This window comes from Seriola aureovittata, chromosome 7, assembly GCF_021018895.1.
Source record: "Seriola aureovittata isolate HTS-2021-v1 ecotype China chromosome 7, ASM2101889v1, whole genome shotgun sequence".
Classification (NCBI taxonomy): Eukaryota; Metazoa; Chordata; class Actinopteri; order Carangiformes; family Carangidae; genus Seriola; species Seriola aureovittata.
The window spans coordinates 16019546-16046984 of NC_079370.1; the positions used below are offsets into that span (position 1 = coordinate 16019546).

General features: G+C 40.9%; 1 protein-coding gene across 2 annotated transcripts; it reads left to right on the plus strand.

Moving 5' to 3' along the window:
* The first annotated feature begins 4772 nt into the window (after positions 1–4772).
* On the plus strand, positions 4773–27312 carry znf1035 (zinc finger protein 1035). 2 transcript variants are annotated; one of them, XM_056380083.1, is made up of 4 exons: positions 4773–5277; positions 14884–14939; positions 17670–17727; positions 17818–27312. In XM_056380083.1, exon 4 carries the CDS (start codon positions 17850–17852, stop codon positions 26640–26642), a length of 8793 nt encoding a protein of 2930 aa, XP_056236058.1. In that variant the 5' UTR covers positions 4773–5277; positions 14884–14939; positions 17670–17727; positions 17818–17849; the 3' UTR covers positions 26643–27312. The 2 variants fall into 2 exon arrangements, with proteins under 2 accessions (XP_056236058.1, XP_056236059.1); XM_056380084.1 differs by lacking the exons at positions 4773–5277; positions 14884–14939 and having other exon boundaries at positions 17476–17727.
* Positions 27313–27439: the final 127 nt, after the last annotated feature.

The window sequence follows — 27439 nt, forward strand, 5'->3', positions numbered from 1 at the left end:
CAATTAGGCCAGGGACTAACATAATAAACTACTGTTATTGGGGGGAAAAGGGGGCATAGCAGCCAGTGCTGTCTCTAGTGGGCTGACATTTCTTGTCTAAAACAAAGTAATCCACAAATTCAAAATGTGTTTTATAGTATGGAGGTGGTGTACTCCAAATATGGAAGTCTATAATGGAAAGCTGAAGTGGGCAGCCTCCTACTACTACTGAGGTCAGCTTTTTTTCTCTATGAAATTAGAAGCATGTGGCTGAGATGTGTACTGACAAGGCATGTTTTTGGCATACTATTTGGACAGCAAGCGTAACTTTATGCCAAAAACACTTAAGTAATAGTTGAAGTCCTTTCCCTGGGGCCTTGCACGTCTGCAGTAAAAAATTTGCCAGATCTACTGCAAACCTTGATATACTATTATTACCTATCTCTGAGTGAAATAAATCCTGTATGAAGTCTGTAATCCTTCTGATGCTGCCTTGCACAGTGAACTATAGGTCAAGTGAAATGCTTTGTAAAAATTTGATATCCTACACAATTGATGTGGGCAACAGCAAGATAATTTATTTCTCGTGACTACTGCCTTTTCTTCTTGGCTGAAGAGCTCAAATGTTTGTTGTTTATTAAAAGGCATTGAGAAACAACAAATCACATTACAAATCCTCTTTCTGTGGCACAACCCTTTAACTCCTATGGCAACACATGGATCTCCCTAAGAATTGTCTGGCTCCTTTGTTTGCCCTTTATTGCTTTTTGTCTGTTACATCTCAGGGAACATTTTATCCTCCAGAGGGCAGACTAGTAAGATTTTCTTGAGCTTTTTATCCCTTTTAGTGCTTGGCCCCACCACCGTAGACACTAATGTAATTAACTGTTATAAAGGCATGAGTTCTGTGCTTGATATACTTGATGTAGCACATCTGACAGTTTTCAAAATACCCTGAGAGGATTTCTGAAGTAGACCTTATATCTGATGGACAGAAAACATGCATATGCCCTTCAGTTAAATTGTGAAATTCAACTGGTTACTCAATTACAAACTGTTACAAGCCAAGAAAACAGACATGGTCACACATGATTCTGTCATGAAGGAGTAGCCATAGAAAGACCACCCATTGTGAGAATAGTTGTTTAGTGTTCCTTCTAAACAAGGGTAATCCAACAAAATCTTGTTCAAAAGACCAGACCAGAATTAATGGACCAGAAAGTTGCAAGTAAGTGACTTTTTTCTTGTCCTATACAGAATAATGAGTTGGTAGTAAAATACACACTTTAACATTGTCAAAATTGTATGTATGGACACCTCAGACAATGTTCCAATCAATAAATTATTCCAAAATAGACACAGATACCAAGTATGCAGGTAGTTCTATGGCCCTGTTCAGACCTGGCATTAACATCCTGGTCTCAGGTTATCCGATCACAAGCGGCCAGCTCTAAGTATAGGTATGAATTGAGGACGCATCACTCAGACCACATTCAGAGGTGGTCCATGCCACATGTGGCCACATTGTTTTAGTAGTGTGAGCATAAATGCGTCCTGGGCCACATTGAACTACCACCTACTCTACTGACGTCCTCTGCCACAGTGTGATTTGCCACAGTTTCATAATGAACGGAAAATATTTTACTATTTCAAATGGATAAAACTTTATTTCACTGTTAGCACTGTTAGACCTGTGGGCAGCGCATTAATTCGTTCAACCCCTCTGTGCCCCGCTGGCTTGCTCTCTCTGTCCCTCATGCGCACAAGCACATTGACAACAGACCCGTATTAACGAATACCTGTTAATTTTCATATAAAGCAGGGAAGTGAGATCCGATCACAAGTTGTAAATCGAGACGCATGTGGAGACGTATTTTAAAGCCAGGTGTGAAATGACATAGAGCTGATCACTGAAGACGCATGTTAATGCCAGGTCTGAACAGGGCCTATGTGAAGCAGATGCAATCGAAGTTACAGTTGGCTGTGTCATGCAATTCTGTGCAATTTTCAGGTACAAAAAAACAAACTTCATCTAGTAAGTATGTGCCATTTTGTAGATAGTCCTACGACAAGGCAAATATTTGAAGTGTCCAGTCAATTTTGGTTGACTGCAAACTATAGTGGGTGTAGACCATGTTCCTCTTCTGTTACATTTACTACTAAATGTAGCACTACTACTCACGTACTACTAAATGGTAAAAACTTCAAGAACCTCTATACCCCTCTCAAAATATTAACACTGAATGGTTGGCCTGGCTGTTTTTTTGCTGATACCACAATGAGATCCCTTACCAGCTTCCCACCAATGAATATGGATTGCCAATGTGTTTCAGTGACATGATGGCCTAGGGGATCCCACCTGCCCCTGCACATTCCTGTATGAATGCTGCAGTCTATGTTACTGCTGTAATTGGACAGGGCCCTCTTGGTCACCTTGTTCATGGTCAGTACCTGATGTACAGGTGTCCACGTTGGGGTTCACAAAACTCAGGCTAACTTGGCTAGCTCAGAGGAGTTAGCCAAGTTGACAGAACAGTGAGGAATGTCCATTTTTATTGTGACACCTGTGTGTTTATGAAGTTAGTTAGCTAAAGATTTAGCCAAAACAAAAATGTAAACTGCAACATGAATGCACATGCAAATAGATTAGATAGCTGAGCCTCAACCACAAGCGTGTGGTGCAAATATGTGGTGTGTACACAGAAAGGGATCTATTCAATCATTTTCTGGAGCAACCAGTTGGGATCCACTTGCTCACCATCGTGAAATGTCCTAGGATAAAAATATTGGTGCCTGCAATGAGTGACTGAGGGATCATCTGAGGGGCAGTCAGGGGAATTTCTGACTCCATGGGTTCAATATCCACAAGAAAATGCCGGGTTGAGTAACAAAGGAGGAACTGGACTAGAGTACTGGAGTACTTACTCATGGGTCAAGATTATCTACAGTGGGGTCCTAAAGTCTGTTCAAGGGAATTGGACCTTACTGTACTTCGGGCGGACATTAAAATATGACAGGAAATCGAGTGTCCACTCTTACATATGTATTATGAAAATCTGTAGTGTTGCTGTCTGGGTGCATATTCTGAGAAAGTCTCAAGAGCATACATACTAATGCATTCACATTTTAGACTTCCTCTGACTAAGGAAGCTCACTTCCTGTTGGGTCCCTGCATACATGAATTGCATGAAATCCAGCATGTTTTTTTTCCTAATGGTTTTGTAGGGGGAAAAGTTTTTTTTGGCTATTGTGCTTCATCTGCAGCAATACCGAGTGTGCCCACTGTAGCAAAGTTGCTTCAAATTCTAGCGCAACACTATCAAGGCCCTTGGGAGAGTCCAAAAGTTTATGCTGTTCATTTTAGCAGTTGTAGCGTGCATGTACCTCTCTCTGACAGTATGTTTTTGCCTTGCCTACAATTGTTGCCATTACAACAGCTGTAAGCAGTTTTTCCTTAGGACAGACATGGTTGGACGATACGTCCTACAAACTAGTTCATTTCAGGCAAACCGTAGCCTTTAACACTTGACTCTGCAGAGCCCACTTATTTCAAGCACAAGTTCTAGTAACATCTAAGAAGTGCCCATAGCAGCTAGGGTTGGGGCCATTTATTTCAATGTTTGTTTAGTATTGTTAAATTTTGAGGTATCACACGGGCAGCTCTGCATTGTATGGGGAGGGGCCATTGGAAGTTTTAAAATGGGGGAAAGTGTGTGTTCCTTCTTTATCCCAATTCCGTATTTTACAGCCAGTCTAGGGATTTGAGCCTTCAGCATCTGAGCTGCAAGCATACTAACAGCAGGCTAAAGGTATAGTGTGAGGAAAGTGTTTCCAGCTTTTTTGGGGGGTACAGGTAAGTGCAGTTTCCAGCATGTAGAGTTGAGCTAAATGTCAGTGCTCGGTTTGGCAGTAGTAGTAGCTATATATGGAAAAAAAAAACTCAACAAAATCACAATAACGTACAGGTTAACAGAAACATTTATGGAGTAAACCATGATGAAAAGGATACAGACTGAGTATTTCAGAGCATCCAGAGCTTTCTTTAATCACAAGCTGCAATAAACTGACTGAATCCCACAAGTGATGCTTTTAACTCAGTGGACCTTTTTTTGCTCCTCTGGACCACAGGTTTAACATTTGAGAGGTATAGATGGTATGACTTGGTAAGAAATCTGTTCCATATTCATTTGCACATGTTGTTTTGCACGCTTAAGTAAATTCAGTGACCACAGATAAGTTGCTCAGTGATTTGCACTTCTTGTGGTAACAGAACAGTAAACCTGGTGGTTGCATAAACGCACCAGTCAGAGGGAGTAATTGCTGCTCACAGAATATCAAACATTCAGAAGATCCTGTTCACACACTGCCAATATATAGGTTTGAGTATTTTTCTCCTCTACAACAATGCCCCCCCCTACAGAAACTGGTTCTTACATGCCCCTCAGCCAGTGGGGTGGGGGTTGGGGGTGTTGTGGTAGATCAGAACAAGGAGGTGGCGCCATTTTGAAGCAAGTCTTGCAAACAAAATGGTCGTGTGCAATTTAACCCTTCAAACACCAACTACAACCAGTCCAGCAGACAAGTAAGCACGCACAACTGGGTGCCCCTGTAACTTTGATGATACTCATGTAACATCAGCAGTGTAGTACTGAAACTGTACATGGGAGCAGTGAAGCCCCACTGAGGACTTCATTGGTCCACATAGCCACTGCCAGCACAAGTGGTGCTGCCCGTCTGCCACAGTACGTGGGGAGCGCAGGAGCAGCAACAACAGCAAGGAGGCAACCGCGGCGCGGCCGGCCGGAAGGAGTCGTGCTACCTCTCCAGTCAAGCTGTGTCAGCCATAGAACATTGAGGGGCGGGCTCTCAGGGAGTCTCCGCATCTTGTCATTGGTTGTATCCGTACAGTTGTATAACGTACGCACAATTTTGGGCACATTGTCTGAAATTGCGCAAATAAAAGAAATGGAAGCGGACCTGAATCTAACGCCGCTGACCGGAGCATAGCGGACTGTGTGTCATACGTCGTGCGGGTAAAACACGAGGTATTTAGACTGAACAACCACAGTCGACTCAATCCAGACGGGAAAAAAGGATTCCTGACGGTATTTCCCAGGAAAGACGGAAGTCATCGGCAAGGAGGACAACCGCTTTATCCGTGTACTGGCAAAGAAAGCGGAGATGTAGTGTCTTTGAAAGAAGTCTGTTCAGAGATAATTATTACACAGACAATGGAGCCGATACACCACAAAGGAAATCGGGCGGCGAAGCACACGAGCCACGCGGATCACTGATCTGGTAAGGGGTCCTGCAGAAACCAACTGCAGAGAAGCCATTAGCTTTTGGTTACCAATGCTAGCTAGCTTTGTGCTAGTCACTAAGGCAGCTAGCTTGCGCTTTTCTGTACCTCAAACAATCAGCGTGAAATTATCTAACACGTGTTTAGAGTCAGACTACGCTGCTGCTGGGGATGTTGATGTTTTTGTCTAGCTGATTGCTCCCTGCCGTCATCTTTTGGTCTGCTGCCCTCCATCCAGGATGGCCAATAGTACGGTATCAAACAACAACACCGGACCAACACATAGCGTCCAGGTGGCAACACATAGCCGGTTCATATTATCAGGTATTTTAGATGACGGAATGATTTAAAATCTCAGCTCTGACCAAAATATCACTGAGAGCAAGCCCTAAAGTTTGCTAGATAAAGTTTTGGTAATGTTGTCATATACACCTGCCAGTAATTCATTCATCCCTGGCTTGTGACAGGTCTGATGTGTGGGTTAATTCATTTAAATGGTTTGTATATAATTTGCTCAATAAGCTATTGGTTGGCACCCTCTAGTAAATGTAAATACAGTGATCAGTGCTGTAATCCTACCACAAATAGATTTTAGATAGCAGGATTTTGCATCTCTGTTATCAAGTCACTAGTCATCTGGCAAAGTCATAACTCTGAGGGTGCTTGTTGCATGGGATGAGCAGATCTGTGGCTTAACCTGGTGTATGCATCTATGACGAGATCAGCATTCCAGGTGTCTCTGCAGGTAGAAAAGGCCAGCATGTTGGATGATACTGCAAAAGTCTTTCACATCCCTTTATGAATTGGATTTGTTCCACAAATGTCAGCCAAACTCAAAATTTTCTGTGTTTTATCTGACTGTAAAAATATTAAACATGGAAATGAGTTTATATACTGAGATACAAGTGCACTTTCTCAGAAGAATTTGAGATTTGCAGACTTTTTTTTCCTTCATCTTTATCCCTGGATCCCTTTGCAAGAGAAACACTGTCAGAGCATATACACTACCAGGCCACTTCATTAGGTACACCTAAACAGTTTAATGTAATCTAGTAAAACAGGTCTGCTACATATTCTAAACACTTCAGGGAGGTGTAAATTCACCTATGTTTATTACTGAGTTCATAGTAAGTGGTGGTGATGTACTGGACTGCATTACATTAGTTTTTTTCCTCACATGTTAGAAAAACCTCTTAATATAATGCAGTCCACTCCAAACTACAACATTAACCATAACCATACAGTTAAATATCTCTCCAACAGTGTCACTCAAAACTGAGTATTACTATGTTTGTAAAGGTAGAATTTATGGCTGATATGTTTTATGGGATTGAATTAGATTTTACAAGCGTATAAAGTGGTTACTGAAGGTTCTTAAATGCTGACAGAATAAGGTTTTTATTTTTTGTTATTTTAAAAGGTGTTCATATTTTGGATTGATACCCATTTGCATTGGGGAAAGAAAGATCTATCATGTTTGTCTTTGTAAAATGATAAAAACAAAAAGCCACTTAAACTTGACTTAAGCCCTCTTTGTTAGAAAAAAAAAGTTATTACAAACACCACTAACAAATAAGATACCATGACAGTTGTTGACAGTTTAATCAGAAGTGATGTACACTACATCAGGTAGTATAATCTGTGGATTTTTAATTTCTGCAGATTTGACATTTGCTATAATACTCACTGTTTTGTAGGTAAATATGTATGGTCTGATTTGCCTGGTTTGAATAGATGTTAGGCTAGGTTACATTAGCTGTATTGTCCTTGGTTTATTTTTTTATTGTCTACACTTAGGAAGTTGTATTTTTCATTTTTGCTTCTTGCGGAGAAAAGACAGACACCTGCACCATTATGACATGGGGACAGTCAGTTTAAAGGCTTTTTAATTCGCGAGACAAAATGCTAGACATGTCGCTGTAGGTGTGTAACCCTCTGCTCACTGCGATTATATCAGCTATTAATGGTGGTTCAAGTGGAGATGGTGGCCATTAGGAACATTGTGCATAGTTTTGGCCCCTCTCTCATGTGAGTATTATGCATTTCTTTTTCATTACCATAGCCATGATTGTTAATCGGCAAATGAGATATTTTCATACTCAGTAGGTAGGAGTCCAGTCTGTTAAGCAAATATGCAAAAAGGGACAATGTTTTTGTTCAGGTTCCGTTTTGAAAGCTTTAAATGATGTTGCCTCCCCCACACTACCCCCAACCACACTCTGAGGCCTGTCCCCAAGCAGGTCACTCTCACCCGGTAGCCTTCTAACAATGGTGGTGGAGTTAGTCAGCTGTTGATGTTTAAAAAGACGATGACACAGTGAGCCGTGATACGGTGTGCACTAACTGGCCTGCATTCAGCCGTGATAGTCAAGACCGAACCTGACACTGAGGCAAAATGGCAGGCCACTGTTGAAATGCAGTGTGCAAGGGCATAAGGGCATGTTCTTCTGTGTCTACCCAGGAGATAGCTTTGGTGAGGGATCATATTTTCATGCAAGACAGTGTCGGCTTTTAATGCTTCTCTGTCCTTGTGCGTACGTGCTGTATGGTACAACATAACATAACTGCTCACTCAAGAAGTGCTGTATTTGTTAAATCAAAATGAAGCATTCCTCTTGTTTCCTAAATATTAGCATCTTGTATGTATATTCTATGGGCTTACATGATTTTTCTGCATTCTTCTGTTTGTTGTCGAGTACGCTAACAGTACTGCTGGCTCTTTTAGCAGTTAATTCTGGCTGTGCTGCTCTTGTCAAGTCTGAGCAGTCCAATGCAGCCGCTGTCAGTCCACTAGGTGTAGATGGTACTCAGTAAGTGGGAGGGAATAAATGCGCACACACTTTTACTGAAAGCAGGAAGCTCTGCCACCATGGCAACCAGTATTCACCTTGCATGGTCAGTTGTTGTGTCGTGTCGTGTGTTGAAGCCTGGTCAGTTCCTTGTTTTCAACTGCCTTCTTTAACTGCACAACATTGCCAAAATGAGTTGAGATGGTGTGTTTTGTCAGTTGTGCTGACATTGATCATAAAGTCAAGTGGAATGGGGGGACAAAGTAAAATATTCTTATTGGTTAGTTTCAACATCCACACATTTCATAATTTTTGTAAGGGTAACTGTGAAAAGGCATTGTGAAGAAAATGTGACAAAGATTTATGTGCATGACCAGGAATAATACTTAATCAGTTAAGTGTCATACATACCTGTGTAACAATTGACCTGTGTTATTTGCAACCATGTGTGTTGGCTTTTAAAGGATAGGTTCACAATTTTTTAAGTCTGTCATGATAGAATACTTACATGCTGATATGTATTGAAGCAGTTTAATTATAAATGTTCCTCATGTCTGGCCATGATATAGCCCTGTGTGATGCAATTCCAATGTAGGAGATGGAGGACAGAAATTCACACTCCTTTTATGTGCAAAAAATGCACTCTAAACAGGCCTGGGCAGCAAAACGATAGTGAACTGTGCTGGCAATTGACACTTAATCAATAGCAATATGAAAATTGTTCTATAGAAAGTCTGATAGTTAGACGTTTGCATGAACCCCAAGCTTTCTCCTTCCCTGGCCCCTGACCTATCATATCCCTTGATAATGAAGCATGCTAGGAGCTACACGCAATCAGCAAATTATTTAACAGGTGTGCTTCTCGGTTACACCAACAACAGAAGTCTGGTATGAGAAAATGAGTGCAGCCATTGAAGACGGTGAGACAGGTCAGCTGTAGGGGTAAATATCCATAAACTAAAATTTCACAATATTTCATGACGTGATACTATATTGATATTTTGAAGCACCTTATCGATATGTTATCAATAGTTTACATGGTGGCAGTGGTTTTGTGACGGTGGTTTTGTGTTGTATTTAAGCCTCCTACCGCTAGGAGGCAGCAGGCATTAAGCCATTTGACTCCCCTTCCTTCAACTTCTCTCACTAGACGAAGAGATCTCGCGAGCATACAGGCTTTGGGGTAGACAGAGCAGATTAAATTATCGCGCTCTACAATATAACATTTACGCAGGTTGAACAGGTGTGTATTGATAAAGTTTTGGCTTTTTACTTGCAAAGGTTTTTATTTCACTTACTTACAGTAATTACAAGCGGAGTTCACATCAACTTGGGTAATCTTCAGGTTATTTGTTTCACGTCACCTCTCTGCCGTGACGCCTGTGTGTGTTTGAGTGCGCAGCGCTGACAAACACGGCAGGGGCAGAGATGTGCAGGCTAGAGGCAGAGTTGGGGGAAAATAGGATAGAGTAGCCGCCGGAAATGCTCAAATGTCCGGCCGGTGCTAGGGAAAACCTTGTGTAGCAGCAAGACATGCAGACATTACCCATGTGCTTTGCACGCAGTCTGAATCTCGGCACTCAAATTGACAACAGTGTTGCTACTATTTGGCAGGATTGGACAACCTTTTTCAGACGCAGCACCGTGGCTTGCCACAGGCTAAAGCACAAACATGTTTCCAACTGTTCTGGGTCTGAATGCATAAAAATAAATGTATTTGTTTATGCATATAACAGATATTCTGTGAGAGTTTTTCTAACAATAGACTTTTGGAAAAAAATCGCAATATATCGTCTTGCTTATAGTATCCTAATATATCGCATAGTATGGTAGGTATGGTATCGCCAGATTCTTGCCAGTACACAGTAGCGTGGCAAATTTGTTGGTTTCCTTAATTCTAACTGATATCGGAGAACCATTGTGTGTAAACTGTGCAGGAAAACTGTCCCAACCAAGATCTGCAATACAACAAACTTTTTTTATTACCATTGGCGCTTCCACCCTTTGGATTATGCAACATGTCGTCAGTCACGACCTACATATTCTACATCTCAGAAACAATGTATTGTATGACAAACGTCCAAACAGTAAAAGGACATAACCCATGCAGTAGTGTACTGCTTTTCTCCTGGTCTTGATTAAAAATAGGTCATTAAAAAAGATTGATAACTATCTATATCAACTGATGAGAACATTTTTATCGCGATAACATTTTTGGACATAACACCCTGTCCTAATTCTAGCTGATATCAGGACTCAGTAGTCTGAGTTAGCTAAACCAAGAGGGTATCCTCTGAATTTAAAGTTTTCTCTGTACAAAATTCCCTTTTTTGTCCTTTACCCCTCCACTGCAGGCCAGCAAGAAACCACTAGAAACAAGGGAATTTTGCACAAAAAAAAATTGATTTTGGACAGTTTCCATTTGATTAGTCATACTTAAGACTGCTGAAGCCTCATGTAGCCTGGTATGCCAAAGAATTTCATCGTCCCAATGCATCATCTGGATGTACCTGTTGTTTTCGGGACTCAGTTTTAATGAAATTCACCACTTGGACAAGATCAGTGTCATGTTACACTGGCACCATATCCTTGCCTGCTAAAGACTGGGGGAAAAAAACAATGGTAATTTCCCTTGATGCAAGCTGTAGACAGTTGTTGTTTGTCCTCTGACGTTACAGTATGTTGAAGGACAGTTACTGTATATTTTCAGTGCATCAGCAGCAGACTGATCCAGGACCATGTCGAGGTCGAGGGCTGGTTGCACAATAAGGTCTATTACAATAGTGCAATGACAATGCGATCTCTTGTTTAAGGAGGACTACCTTGATAAATCATGCTGAGTATCTGGCCTCTTTTTCTTTCTTTTACTTTTTTTTTTAAACATGAAAATCTCTTTTGAAAAAACAGTGGTTTCAATGCATTTGTCAGACTGGATTGGGCTGGAGGAGTGTTTCATTTCTAAATGCTCTTTTAAAATTGGATTACTGTAGTATTTAACAGTACCAAGATTGTCTTGCATGGTCATACTGGTCTGTCATAGTTATGCTTGTGCTTGGTTATATTATTTAGCAACCTAGGTTGCCTTTTATTTCTTGTGCTAGCAGTCACCATATTTTTCAGTGGCAACTTGTACTTAATAAAAGAGTGTGTATGGACACATCCACACAGCATATTCTTGTGGCCTAGGGGTTTATGGTACCAACTAGGGTTGTCACGATACCAAATTTCTGTTTCGATACCGATACCAATATGTATTTCGATACTTTTTGTAAAAAATATTTCATTATATTATGTATTGCCTTAATGGGTTATTTTAATATTTAAAGAATATAATTTAAATTTTAAAAATATATTTTTTTATGTATTTATTAACCATGGACATGTTTTAGCTCTCTGTATGCAGGCTACTGTAGGTTTACTACTGGGGTGGGAGGGGCTTTGTACTTCGTTCATTGACATTACAGTGCAGTGAACTGGTGAACAACATTATCACCTGTCGTTCTTGACTGAAGTCTCGTAACAAGTCCGCATGGTTGTCCTTTAAATGTTTCGACAGGTTTGAAGTGTTGCCTGCTTTTGCGAGACACACTTTGTAGCATCGCTTGCACTGCGGTGCTTCTGGGTTCAGTGGCGCGCCTTTATCGTTCGGTTTGAACTCGAAATATTTCCACACCGTACTTCGGGCCCCCATTTTGACCACAAGTACGGGCTTTTCTGCAGCTGCCATCTCTATCTACTGTATTTTCTTCAACCCGCTCCGTCTGTCTAAGACGCGACTTGTCGTTTCTGTCTCCTCAGTCTAAACATGCGAGTGCGCGTGGGAGGCGGCTTACATCCGCTCGGGCAACTACGTCACACTCGCTGGCCTCGCTGTGCTTAAAGAGACAGGCTCCAATTTACCAATTCATTTGCATTCAATAAAATGGAATAAAAGTACCGTTTGTTTTTAAATGCTGGTATAGTACCGTTTTCAAAACTCTAGTATTGCGGTACTATACTGGTACCGGTATACCGTGCAACCCTAGTACCAACCATTAAATACAAAATTCTCAAGTTGAAATATTTCTTTCTGAAATCCTGGCATATTCTGTCAGTTTGAGCAGTTGATTGATTATTGTTGATTGAAGTTGATCCACAACTTCATGTATTGTTTATATTTGCAGTATATGTACATTATTATCTGAAGTGCAACATTAGTTGAACAGTGTGTTTCCATTTAAAATGTGCTGTGTGAATATTTCCCAAGTATGTGACCCAAAATTCTAACACATCATGCAAAATACTGTAACGTTGCAGTAGAGGAGCTGTGGTTGTGCCAATATTACATCTGTAGTATGCTGGTGTGGAAATGGACATGGTTGGTGGGGGGTGCCCAGTACAGGGGCCACAAAAGGAAAGAGAGGTTGTGGTAGATGTGGATGATGAATGCAACAATTGCTCTGTTCCAATGAAGTGTGCCACCAATCTATTCCACTTACCCAGCATGGTCAATACCCTGGAACTGTCACACCCAAAAGAAATGCATCCTTTATTAAAGCTTTTCACACCAAATCAAAATGTCCTTCACATTGGTTTATCCGTTAGTTCATCAGTTCTTGGGATCCCCATCCTTTCTGTTTGGTCATTGTTGTTTTCAGTGAATCCGTGTTGGCTTGATCACATGTTAAGACTGAAAATGTTGACGAAGCAGTGCAGACAGAAGCAATGGTAATTTTATGAAGGACATCAAAAGTAAATTACTATTATAAAACCTAGTGTATGGCTGGACCATGTATGATCATTGTCCAAAATTGACGAGCACTCAATCTCATTTACATGTTTTTATGTGTTTTTCTCGTGGACACAATATCTCAGTAACAACTTCAAAGAACTTCTTCAAATATGGCACAAACGTTCACTAGGACACACGGATGAACTGATTAGATTTTGGTGGTCAAAGGTCAAACTCGTGGTGAGCTCACCACGCCTTGTGGTGGCCTTGTGAACATGATATTTCTGTAATGCTTTGAAGGAACTTCTTAAAATTTGACACAAATGTCCACTTGGACTCGAAAACAGACTGATTAGATTTTGTTGGTCAAAGGTCAAAGTCACAGTGACTGCACAAAATACTATAGCCATTATTCAAGATTTCAAACAGCAATTATAAAATTTCACACAAATGGTTAATATTTTATATGACTCTGGATAAACTGGGACTTAATCTGACAGAAACTAATCTGAGTGGCAGAGGCATACAATGACGAGGTGGTAATTCAACCAAACATGGCTCATTAAGATGTACGTTAACTTCCAGGCCATTTCTAAGATTAAAATCCTGATTTTTGTAACAATGATGTCGTCTAACAAATTCACCAAACACATAAGTTAAAGACAAAATCTTTCGGCTATATGTACTTATAAGATGGTCACTGAGTGAAAAATTTGGTGTGACAGAATATCTTTCTTATTGTCTCTCAGCGCACAGGCTCCTTCTGGGATCCACTATAGTTCTCAACTGTTTGTCCTCAAATAGTGACGAAGGCCTTTATTTACCTCAATTGCTGAAGGTAACAGGTTTTTTATTTGCGACAGATATGCATTAGAGGCAGGTCTTTATTTCAAACTGCAATTCTGGTGTGAACAGCCAGACTACTGCTCACGCAACAGAGTTGGACTGGCGTTAAACCAGAAAATACAGGCCAGGCCCACTCCTCAGCATAGCAGACAGCTTGTCTAATGTGGTATGGGCACTTGGTAATGGTGAAAATGAATTCACAAGCATTGTTGCCAAACTATCACGCATTGGCTTGTGTGGTGAATGAGTCTGCCAATACTTGAGGCTATGGCATCTTGCTGGAGGTGCAGGTACATGTCTGCTACCTTAGAGCTTGCATGATGTTTGCTCCTCTACTGCTTTTCTTCTGTTACTAGTAGCTGTAGTCATGTAAATCACATGAAGTTAATTTTGTCATACTTTCTCATCACACTGGAAACCACAAGGAAAAGAGCTATTCCTGCAAGGATACTGGGTTGGCCCACTTATAGAAATTCCTGATTATTTTCTGGTTGTTCTTAAAGTAATGCTTGTGTGGGTAAGGTTAGCAGATTTTGAATTACTGACTTGGTTAATGTTGAAAACAAATTTGTGTTACTGGTTTATGGAAGCATAATGAAGTGCTCATTATGCTTCCATAAACCAGTAACACAAATTTCTTATTGGATTGGATCTTATTGGATCCCATGCTGCTGGAACTCCACAAGTGCTATTTTATATAAGAGAAACAACCTGACAAAGTAAGCATCTGTGGCCGGCAGCTTTTCATCCAGCCCAGTTCACTGCAGTTGCAGATCATGAATGTTGCACAAAAATGATTACATTTGTTCCTAACTATTGTTTGGCCTTATCCATATAGAGGGACACTTTTCCACTGTCCCTCTATACGCTCAATTTGTGTTCCAAACACTAATATAATTTTGCCAAAATAAATAGACAAACTAAATACATAGCTTTACTTTGATGGAAGTACAGTGAGCTGTGCAACAAGTCATTGTCAACCAATCTAGTTGCTTGAGACAGAGGTAAACAGCTAATTGCACCAATCATAGATTTGAAGTTTCTTACCATCCGTTTTCATTCTCAGGTTAGGTTGAAGGTTGATTGTCGAGATCTATCAACAAAGCTAGCGTGGGTACACATGTAGCATAGAGTTTGACTAGCACAAGCCTTGATTCCTGAACAATAGCACAGATAGGGTTTTATTATCTTGCAAAAATTAAATGCAAAACGGGTGATAATAGTAATAATAATAATTGCATTTCCTTCCCCTTTTACAGGCAGCTAAGATTGATGTCTTTCAAGATTTAAATGTCGGCAGACATTTCAACATCAGGTACAAAATGTTTTTATTATTATTATTATTATTATTATAGGAGGAGTAAGCGATTGTAAATCATTGACTGTTGATATTTGAACACAAATATGGCACAAAGCATTACACTCAAAAGCTCCGCCCCCCCAAATTTATAGACTGCATTGCCAGTGCAGTGCAACTTCACTGTAGTTTTTGCAAAGCTACAGTGAAGAAGAGAGGACTAGGTTAGCATGGAAGGCTCTTGCCCTTGCCTGATCTTGCCAATTTAAACTTATTTTTAAATTGGCATATTCACACGCCCACCAGTAGACATTGCTTCCAAGCATTCGCCATAACATTTCCACTGCAGTCCCAGTTAATCCCATTCAAAACTCCATTGTCAGGCAGTGAAAAATGAGAAGGGTAGACTTCTTCCTCTCCTTCCCCTGATAAGCTTTTACATTAGCATTATCCATTAGCATGTGCCAGATTTCCCATGTCTTGCACCGACTTCCCCTTTCCCCCTCTCTCAACTCGGATCTTTTCTTTCCTTTGTCCTGTGCATGAACATGAACGATGTTGGTAGTTTGCTGGAATAGTCTTGTGTGGCTCAGTCCAAACCACTTTGATCTTTACAGCCACGTCTGTGTAGGAACACTAGTATTTTCAGCACACAAACCGAACGGACAGGTAGCGGACTGAGTAGATATTCACTGTATTGGATTAGAATTGCATACTCCACCTTTAAGATTTTGCGTTCTCTTTTTTGTAATTGAGAAATGCTTCTCTGAAAGGAAATAACATGAGTTGACACATGTTAATGATTCCATTCAATTATATCATCTGAAATGCTGAAAAATATCTGACTCTTTCTTATTGAGCTCTAACTTAAGAAGATTTGAACTGTTTGTAGTATCCTGTTCTATTCTTAGAGCACTGACCTTTGTTACAGGAGGGGCTAAAGCACAAGTATCTACCTTTAGCTTAACACTGCTGAGGAAGTGTCATGTCAGCATCAGATGTGGACCTCTTCACCCACCATTGTAAGAGAGTGTGGGAGGTGAGCACAGCCTTCTCAAGTCCCCTGACTCCCCCATAGAAGGCTGACGCTTATCCAAGTCTGGTCTGCAGTGGTAGTATACTGAAAAGCCTAAATGCAGGGCGTCAAGTGGCGCAGTGGGTTGAGCAGGCGCCCCATATGTAGAGGCTACAGTCCTCGCTGCAGTCGGCCCCGGTTCGAATGCGTCATTCCCCCTCTCTCTGACTCCCCATTTCCTGTCTTTCTCTACTGTGCTATCATAAAGGCATAAAGAAAAGCCCAAAAAAATATATACTTTAAAAAGCCCAAATGCCCCTGTTCATTGCTATATCCTCCCACTTCTCATGAGAATACCAGTACCCTCCCAGTCCAGTTGGAATATGTAAGCATTCAAGCATGTTCTTGGTCTGGCCTTGGATGAATCCAACCCACCCATGCAAGAGAGACAAATAACACTGATGAAACAGGTGACTAAATGTTACTCTTTAGTCACCTGTATGACTCACTGTTGTTATGTTGTAAAGTGGCAATTCTATGTTTTGGTGCAATAATCACCAGGTATTCCTAAATAGTAGAAATACAGCATTCATATTCCGAAGTAATCAACTGGGAATGTTCACTTGGATGTCTGGCCAACGTCTTGTCCAACACAGCACCTTGCCACATGACATTGCATTGTGTTTGGGCAAAAGTTAAGCCCGGATCAACTGTCTGGCTAAGCAATACCCTGTTTGTTTTGGGGGTTTTTTTGTTTATTTTTGGCCAGAGCCCAATGTATTGGTACCCCCACTGTACCACCACACTGGCCCCATAACAATGAATGAGGTGGCTGCGTTTTTTCACACATACTTAAAATATGTCACAACATGGCTTGAGGTTTATCCTGAATACTAAATCATTTAACTAAAGCTCCTCTAAAAAAAAGGCCTCACCAAGTTTTTTTATTCTGCAACCATAGAAGTTGCAGTCTTTTCGGCCTCCTGATCTGTTTTGTTGATTCTGGTGTTCCATATGTCAGCCAAGACCAAAAAGCCATCACCTTCAGCTTGTGGTTTTCTTATGCTGTTGGTGAGCACCAACTGGTTCTTGGATTCCAGATTTGACAGGCACTGATGACCTTCTGGTCCATATCATCATTGTAAGATTTGAACATAGCCCACTTTGATTCATTGTCCCTGGAATATAGAGAAAAAGTTCTTCAGGAGGTCAGAGCTGAAGACCTTGCAAACAGGCATGCTGCCAGGTTTTCCTAAATAGTTTTCACAACACATTTGGGCTTCCCAGGTCTGTCTGGTAGTCTGTGATCAGTTGACCTCTGCTCCACTCTTCAAACATGTTACAAAGACATGAGCCCCAGATTTGATGAAATCACTACAAAGGCAATGGTCAGTCATTGCCCTAAGGTGTCCATGTTTTTGAGAGCCATTGACTAGCACAGAAGCGCATTAATGAAGCACCAATCTGGTTCAAATCAGGCAGGCCATTCCATTCAGTTACCCATATTCAGGTTTATGTTGTTGTCTATGTGATTGTTGCAGTAATCCAGCTATGTGACTCTTGAGTTTTCTAGCACTGCCCTCTCCAAGACCTGTCTTGTACCTAGTAGGACCAGGTTTTTTGCTTTTTTGCTTTGTTCCTTTTTATTTATTTATTTATTTTTTTTTTTTTTTTTGGGCGGGGGTGCGTCTTTAAAGTGCTCACATTAATAGAAATAATCCTTTTTTATACAGGTCTCCAGTGGGATGTAATTCACATCATCCCGGGTAGTCCCTGCATTTCCAAGAAGAGGTGACATTTTTCTTTCCAATCATTGTGCGCATTTCTTTGTATGATATGGATTGTAATTTCTTTTACAGCTTTGCTTCTCTGTGTTTTCAGGATTGGGTAAAATAAACCCTACCTTCCAGTCCATGCAGAGAATGGCTCATGAGTGGGATTCATACTACCATAACCTCCCACCACTATCATCTGATCCAAGCACTTTGAGAAGGACATCAGAGTCAGAAGGAAGTCTTTCGCAACACTTAGAAAATTTCATTGGACATCATGACTTCACCGACACAGCAGCTTCAAATGAAGTCCCTGCTACAAACTCAAACTTCAACATGAACTATTACTCAAATCCTAGTATTGGAAATCCTAGTTCAGACTGTGTTTATCAAAAATACTACAAGGAAACACAATGGCAAGCTGATGGAGAACAAATGGACAAAGATTACTTGCCAAGTTGTGGAAATAGTGATATCTCAGACTTTGCCACAGATGGATTATCGGCATCAGGATCTTTTCCTTCATCATTTGCAACAGATTTACAAGGACTTAAGCAAGACTGTGGAATGCTAGCTACATCATTTCTTGAGGACTACTCGGATGTTAGCAGCTGCTCAGATGCAGATGTTGGTGAAACAAGGCCCTCTTGTAAATTCATGGCAAGTAATTCAGTTCCAAAACCTAAAACTGATGTTAGTACAAAACCCCATTCACCCGAAAGGCTTTTCAGCCAAACTAGAAATATGTTGCCAACTGAGAGTCGGTGCCCTGATATGTCAAAGGCAAATGTTGTTTTGCCAAGTCCATCAAATGTGAAAGCAGCAGAAGTCATAGTTGAATGTTCACAAGACAAGATGGAAAATCCAGAAGAATCTGTCAAATCTCACACAGGACACAATCAGTCCTTTACATCTTCTAACATGGTGACAACTACAGGAAGTGAGACTGTAGGGGATAGGAATTATAGTGATGGCTGTCAGGATCAGAAACAAAAGGAGGATGTAGAGAAAGATCTCATGCCAGGAAAACATTCAGACATCTCGATACGTTGCCATGAAAACTTGACTGGTGATGGAGTAGCGCAGTGCCCACATGGCAATGACAAGGAACAGATCACTGTAACTGCTCCAAATATCATGACTACATTTAACAATGAGCAAGATCACATAGATGAAAAAGTCCTAAGAAAGGAAAAGAAGGAATCATTAAACCAGGAAAATGAGGGATCTGGTGGTGTCAACTCCACACCTGATCAAAATGAGGAGGAGCAGGATAAAAGCAACCTCCTAAAAAGAGAAAGAAAAGAATCAGATTCATTAGAAAATGATACTTTTGATGAGGAGAGTAGCCCACTTCCCAACTCCACTGACAGTCAAGATGAAAATATGCAAACTGACTGTGAGGGGAAAAAAATTAAGTCAAATACCTTTAAATCGTCAGATCTACCAAACAACAAGGTGTCAGATTCAAAATATGCTACTCATGAACCCAGTGAATGCACAAGTACCTTGAAAGGCAGCAGTCATGATGTTGAATCTTGTTTGCAGTTACCTAAGCATCAGTCTCACAAAAACGTACCTCAGGACAATATTGGTAGGAGCCCTGCTGAGATGAGTGATGGTCATTTGAGCGATGCTAGTGACAAGAAAGAGAAAAGTGTTGCTAGTCATGCAGAATCCTGCTTACAGTCACACAGCTCCAGCACCGACATAAATCCCTGTGTAGAAAAAGGTACAGCAGAGAAGACGGACACCAGTTCTTCTCCAGATCCGAACTGTAGTGATTCTATTGATACTAGTCACAAGAATGAGGAAAGTGTTGCTGATCATCCAGAATTCATCTTACAGACAGATGTCTCAAGCACAGACATGAATCCCTCTCTTGAAAAGGAAATGACAAGTCTACCAAAGAAAACTACAACCGCTTCTACAGATCTCAACTGTAGAGGTCCTGATGTCACTAGTGGCAGTGTCTGTATTGATACAAGTGACAATAACAAGCAGAGTGTTTCTAGTCATCTAGAATCCTGCTTACAGCCAGACGGCTCAACCACAAACATAGACTTTTGTGTAGAAAAAGAATGGACAAGTCCATCAGAGAAGGAAAATACAACCTCTTCTACAGATCCGGAATGTAGTAGCCCTGTCGTGATAAGTGACAGTAATGAACAAAGTGTTTCTTATAGTTTAGAATCCTGCTTGCAGTCAAACAACTCGAGCAGAGACATGAATCCCTCTCTAAAAAAGGAATGTCCAACAGAGAATACAGATGGAACATCTTCTCCAGCTCAGCAACAGTTACTCAATCAAACCCCACCAGGCACCCTAGAGCCACAAGGTCTTGGTGATGTTGCAGAAAATGCAAGGGAGTCATTTGAAGAGTTTGATACATCTGTAGAGGGACAGCCTGACAAGCTGTATGGTGAACCTCTGTCAAGAGAAGACTCTTCATGTGACACAGATGAAGCAAGACTTGTCACGTGTAAATCTAAAGAATTATTCATGGCCAGACGTGACAAGAACAGTGTTGAACACTCAGAAGGACAAATACCTCAACTACAATGTTCTACAGAAATGAGAAACTATCTGCAACCTGTTGTAATATTGAAGACCTTAGAGTCAGAAAATGGAATGAGTAACTCATATCGTTGCAGATATTGCCAACACATCACACACAATGTAAATAGTCTAATTGAACACCACCATTCTTGCCGGTCAGTGCATAATTTTCAGTTTTGCAAGACTTGCAATCTCTATCTGATGAGGAGTGAGCAAGCAGAAAAACATGTGTGTGATGTCACCAAAGAAAGCCTTCAGCTCCCCTCTAATTGTAGTTTACAGAAGAAAAGAAAACGGCACGGCCGCCACAGGTGCATCAAATGTAAACTCATATTTTCAAAACTAGTTCAGTATATCAGACATATGCGAACCCACACTGGCAAAACACCTTTTAAGTGTAATGAATGTGGATTATATTTTGCACAGGCTGGTACGTTGCACAGACACAAGCGTATACCTGGTAGATGCAAGCCTGAGAAACTTCTAGTTACAAATTCTGATGCTGCTACCGCTGGAACTAAAACACCACCACAAGAGGACTTGGTACAGAACAAACCATATGCAAATCTGCCCGAATGTTATGTAAAGCTTGTTGACATTTCCAAGACTAATCTGTGTAGGTTATGTGGTAAAAGCTTCTCAATTGCAGAGAAGGCCAAAAAGCACTTCTACACCTGCCACAAGGGAAAGAGTTTGGCAGTTTCATCAAGTCAGTGTGCAACAAAGCTCAGTGGTGATGAAACTCAAAAAGCAGAGAATGAGACGAAAGGAAAATATAAATGCCCTCTTTGTCCGCGGCTTTTCAAGTATTCCTACAACAGGGCTCGACATTTGCGTGATTGTGTCAAAGATACAGTATGTGGTGGCAAAGAAAAAGTTTCTGGTAAATATCGCTGTCCCTTGTGCCACGCTACTTTTACTTTACCATCCAACCGATATAGACATATTAAGGCAATATGCCTCAGAGAATGTCTTAATCGGCTTGCAAAAGAGAGAGCAAAGTTGAGGCCTATGGTTGAACAGAAAAAATCAAAGGAAAGTGAGCAGAAAACACAGTCAAAGGAAATTGACCTTAAAACTTGGTCAAAGGAAAATGACCTGAAAGCACTGTCAGAGGAACATGAACAGAAAATACCATCAAAGGAAAATGAACAGAAAACACAGTCAAAAATAAATGAGCAGAAAAAACAAGAAAGCCCAGCTATAACAGCCCCCAAGCTTGTTCCACGTTATAAATGCAATCTTTGTCCAGCGGTTTTTTATCATGCTTCTGGAAAATACAGACATATGAAAAAACATGAGTTGTTTAAGCTCACTGGCAAAATGTTCAGGTACAGGAATTCCGTGTTCTCTATGTCTAAACCAGCCACTTTAAGTAGTACAAAGACTGAAGATAATAAGGATAACTTAAAATCAACTGAAGCAAATAGCAGTCTTGTGCTGAGCTGTCAGTTTTGTGGAAAATATTTCAGCACGTCACAGTCACTGAAGAAACATGAGCGCAATCACCGAGGTGAAAGACCATACCGCTGTCTGGAATGTGGAAAAGGATTCAAGAAACATGCCCATCTGATTGGTCATAAAATTGTTCACCAGAGGAGGATACAGTGTACTGTTTGCAGAAAGATTCTTCCAACAATTGGAGAACTAATCCAGCACAGAAGTTCACATCTGAAAAGGGGAAAGCTTCAATGCCCAGACTGTGATCAACAATTCCAGTATCCTGTATATCTCCTTAGGCATCTAGACAGCCACAAAAATAGAGAAAACAAGGCATCTGAGCTTGAAGAGAGTGCACCATCAAAACCCCGGACGACCTTGGAATCTGCAAAAGAGCAGATTGGACCAAAGCAGCTACAGTGTTCCTTATGCAAAGAGGTATTTGATGATGCTCAAGTTCTAAGAAAACATTGTCTTACACACATATCTGGGTCCTCGTCAAACCAATGTCCATTTTGCAAACATAATTTCACTAGTCGCCGCTATTTGCTGCGTCACATGATCAAACATACTGGAGACAAACCCTTCTCCTGCACAAACTGTGGAAAACAGTTTTACCGTAACTTGTACCTTAAACTTCACAGCGAGAGGTGTTTGCCTGCTCAAATGAGGCATTTTGTCATAATGGAGTCTAACACTAAGACAAAGAGACCATATCGGTGCTCCTACTGTCCACGGTCATTTTGCAAGAAGATCCGCCTGAAAAGTCATATCCGAGGACACAAGACAAACTCTCTTCTTCTATGCTCAAGATGTGGCCAATACTTTGGTTTTAGAAAATTAAATCAACATCAGAGGAACTGTAGGGGGACTACAGAGATCAACACTGGATCTTCAAATGGTGATTTCAGTAAAAGCCCCTCTCCAACAAACCAGAGTGTCTGTAAAATGCCTTTACAGTCCAGTGCAACCAAGATGCTTCCGTTTAAATGCTCCTACTGTACACAGAGGTTCAGGTACAGATCGTTACTCTTCAGACATCTTGTTTCACATACTGGCATACAACCCTATGCATGCATGCACTGTGGCCACAGATATGGAAGTCAGACAATGTGTTTGCAGCATGAAGCTTTCTGTGATGGAGTTTACAAAGAGGGGCCATCAAAAGTCAAAAATGGTGCTGAAGCAAACTTGTTGAGCAAGCCAAATCTTAGAGAGGCAACACAGAAGCAAGCAGAAGGTGACGCTGAGTACAAGTGCAAATTCTGCACCAAGACTTTCTTGAAATCGCGAAACCTGAGACGTCACATTTTGACACACAACGAAGTGAAACCTTATCGCTGCAAAGCTTGTGACAGCTGCTTTTCAAGGTATGACCATCTGAAAGTACATCAGACTCGTTGTAAGGGGAAAAGACCACGACTGGAAGTCTGTATTCCCAAAATCAGTTTAGATGATGTTGGCAAAGGTTGGCAAAATAGGTTTAGCATTCAGCCTGCCGAAAAGCAGGAGACATTTGAGTGCAAAGTCTGTTCAAGAAGCTTCTCAGCTCAGTCTAAGCTTTCCCGACACATCACCATGTTCCATGCTGCAAAGTTGTTCAAGTGCACACGCTGTGGCTCGTCATTCGCTCATGAAAAATCTCTCAAACACCATCAGAGGGTGAACAAGTGCAGAAAGGTCTCCAGTGACACAAATGCTTCTCTACCATTGGGAACTAATCCACCCACAGAAAATGTGACAGAACAGCTTCATGGGGTGAGAAGTCGAATTCTGCAGAGGATCAAGCCTTGTTTTAACAAAAAGTACAAATATGTATGTAGTTATTGTCCCCGTGCTTTTGGAAACAGCTGGCAATTGGGGGTGCATACCCGCCTGCACACAGGAGAGAAGCCATATGCCTGTGAGTATTGTGGTCAGAGATTTATAAGGAAGGATTATGTGCAGCGTCATTTCACAAAGTGCACAAAGAAGCAACAGCAAAGTAAAGTGCTCTGTGACCGATGTGGCGGATTTTTCTTCAAAGTCAAGCTTGAGGAACACAAAAAAAATTGCACCTTAACTCCAAGTTTATCAGAATCAACAGTTTGCAAAAGCCAGCAGTCAACCTCGCAAAGCCCACCAAAAGGCTTTTCTTGTGCATACTGTAGTTCTCGGTTTTTGCTTTTTTCACAGCTCCAAGAGCACTTTTTAAATGCACACAAACTGGAAACAGTGGTTCCACCAGTGTCTACTGCACCCCTACAGCACCACCTGTCAAATATACTCAACATCAAAGAAGAGCCTTTAGATGAGATTTGTGACGAACGTCTAAGTGATGGTGCTAATTTAATCTGTAAATTAGATACAGCGCTAGATGGTGATGCACTCCAGCGATTTTTCTGCTCAGAGTGCAACATGTCCTTTGGAAGTAAAGCTGGACTAATTGGGCATATGCGTGTACACTCAATGGAGCGTCCTTTTAGCTGTAAAACATGCAAAAAAGGCTTTTGGAATAAAAGTCTTCACCGTAATCACTACAGGAAATGTAGGTTTGGACATATTTCGGAGAGAAGTAAAACAAAACAGTTGGAAGTCCCTTTGAAAGCAGAGATTGATTTTGCATTTGATGACTCTGTTCTAGTGTTCAAAGAAGGCTCCACATCAACTGGCACTGGGGTTTTGCAGACCAACTTTTCCTGCAAGGATGACTTAATGGAAGAATCCTCCAAAAATTCAGAAGGAAACGAGGCGCAAAGCAGCTCAAGTACAGAGAAGAAAGCTGTGCAGTACCAATGTTCAGAATGTGATAAGAGCTTCACAGATGGCTTATTGCTCATTAGTCATCTTGAAGACCATGGAAGACAGGAACAAGAGAAAAAGCGCAATACATGCACTAAATGTGGACGGGTATGCACTAGTCAAAAAAATCTTGAAAAACATATGAAGACACATGGATTTGACCAGAAATACCATTGCCCTGACTGCCCCAAGATATCCTACACCTTATCTGATCTTGAAATCCACAGAACGTATCATGACCCAAATAGACCTTATGTTTGTAAACTATGTCATCAAAGGTTTTGGACAAGACCATCCTTATGTAATCATTACAGTGAAGACCATCCAGATGATGCATTTACTTGTCGTTTCTGTAACAAGGCCTATTCAGTCAAAAAATCCCTGACACGACACTACAGAAAGTGGCATCAAAAAGAGCAGGAGATTCTTGCTAGTACAGTACAGGAAAATAGCAGCACTGAACAACAATCCAGCAGTCAAATTAGAACAAATGGTGAAAGTGATGAGGATGAAAATAACGGCAGTGAAGACAGTGACTCAGACTCTGCACCATACTTCCCATGCCATGTGTGTGGCAAGACATTCCCAACATCGGAAAGTCTTGAGGATCATCAGCGGTGTCATCTCGGTGAAAAACCACATGAATGTGAGGAATGTGGTCGATGCTTTTTCCAGGCATCCCAGCTGCAGCAGCATCAACGAATGCACAAGTCTGAGTTTCAGTGTCAGGCATGCGGCAGGGGTTTTGTGTCTGTCTTTGCACTGCGTAAACATAAGCATACTCATGGCAAGAGCCGTCCATACCGTTGCTCAAAGTGTCACTTCAGTTTCACAGGACCCTCACAGTTAGCAGAACACATGACTACTCACCGTGAAGAGAACTTCCCTTGTGATATATGCAATCGTGTGTTTCTCTCCAAGAGTAGTAGAGCTGAGCATCGGAAAAGCCATTCCAAGTCAGGTGACCATCCCCCACCTTCACTTTCTATGACAGAGTATAGAAAGTCTCCTTCACTCTCTGAAAGCTCATCATTATTCAACTTAGAACTTAAATATCGCTGCGGTGTTTGTAATGAACGCTTCAGAGACCCAGAGGAACTCTCAGAACATGGTTGCATGGCAACCAAAGAGCGACCATACTCATGTTCAGACTGTGATAAACATTTTCTGCATGCATCTCACCTGAAAAAGCACAGGACTACCCATCAGCTGTCATGGTCAAGTAGTGAATATCCATGTAACCAGTGCAACAGTAGCTTTTCATCCTCTCAGCACTTCCTCAGCCATCTTAAGACCCATGTTGATACTGCAGGAGAAATTCAACACAACCATAAAGGTAAAGATGGAAGACTTTCACACCATTTTACATGTCCAGTTTGCCATCAGTGTTTTCCCAGTGCCACTGAACTGATTGGTCATTTTCCCACACATTCTCACACATTTGAATGCAAAATCTGCAGTATGACACTTCCCTCTACAAGCAAGCTCGAACACGAGCGCCATCATCTGACATCAGCTGCTGAATATGAATGCACAGAGTGTTGCCAGAGCTTTTTGGGAAGTGATGCTTTCCACCAGCACCACTGTTCCCATCAACAGCATGCAATAACTGAGTCCATATACTCAAATCCATCTGCTAAGGCGCCCCCTCCAGGAGACGAGGAGGAGATCGATGTTACTGGGGAGGACTTGTACAATTGCGCTCACTGCTCAATGCAGTTCTCCTCCAAAAGTGGTCTGTTGGAGCACCAAAATAAACACCTAATTGAGAAGCCGTTCAAATGTGAACTTTGTGGAAAAACGTTTGCATTGCGGAGGTACCTTAAAGAACACGAGCGACGGCATCGTTTAAAATCGGCTGCTCAAAGCGCAGCTCAGTTGGCTGAAATCAAGTTGAAATGTATCCAGTGCCACACCGAATTCAATACAGCACAAGATCTGTCTTTGCATATGAGACTGCACGCTGAAAAAGAGGGTGGAAAGTACCGCTGTGATATGTGCTACAAGTCATTCAGCCACTGGACTCTTCTTAAGCAGCACCAAGAAAGTCACGTTGGAGAAGTTGTATATGAATGCACAGAATGTGACAAAGCCTTTGCTTTTCCTCATCTACTAGAAGAACATCAAAATACTCATGCTGGTTCCTCTCAGTAATGATTGTTAGATACCATCTACTTTATCTTCCCTTTTGAATAACTGTAACTAAAGTAACTTGAAATCCCTTTCATGCCTTACATCTGACTGTACCTCCACCTGCAATTATTTACAAAGCTCTTGACTCATGTGACTATGATAAGAGTATCTTCTCCTGAGTTTCTATTGACATTGTGTATATATTTTTAGTTCTAATATTGGGATTTGTATACAGTAAATTAGCAACATAGTTTCTTGACAGTGTTTGTAAATCTATGACAAAGTCATTTAAAGCTGTTTAATATTCTGTGATGAATACAGACAAAGCATGATGGGATAAAATGTTTATAAAATGTCTTGGATAAAGTCAGAAATTTCTGATGTTTTACATTTATTTTAGAATAGTTTTAGCGAGTTTTGTTGCCAATATGTAAAATAGACTTCAAAGAAGTTGTTTTAATCTACTGGTATGTTGTATAGTATGATTATTCGTCTACTATTGACAATTTTGTAATTTTCTGTTAATTTTCCTGTGTTCATCATGGGTTTTTTTTTTATATTGATAAGTATCTTGTACAGACACTCAAAAGATTAGTAATTGAATATCATTTTCACAACCCTAGGATGTTACTTTTCTTAATAAATTTGAGTTGATTCGTTCAATTCAGAAGTAAAGTCAACTAGAAAATCATTTTGCATGTCTTGTTTACAATTTCTGTATACTGTGGGGAAAGCTAACGGAAAGGAGCCCAAGACATGTTGGCTCTTTACGAAAAGCCACACCTCATTTAACCAAAACAGTTGATTTAAGAAGTTCC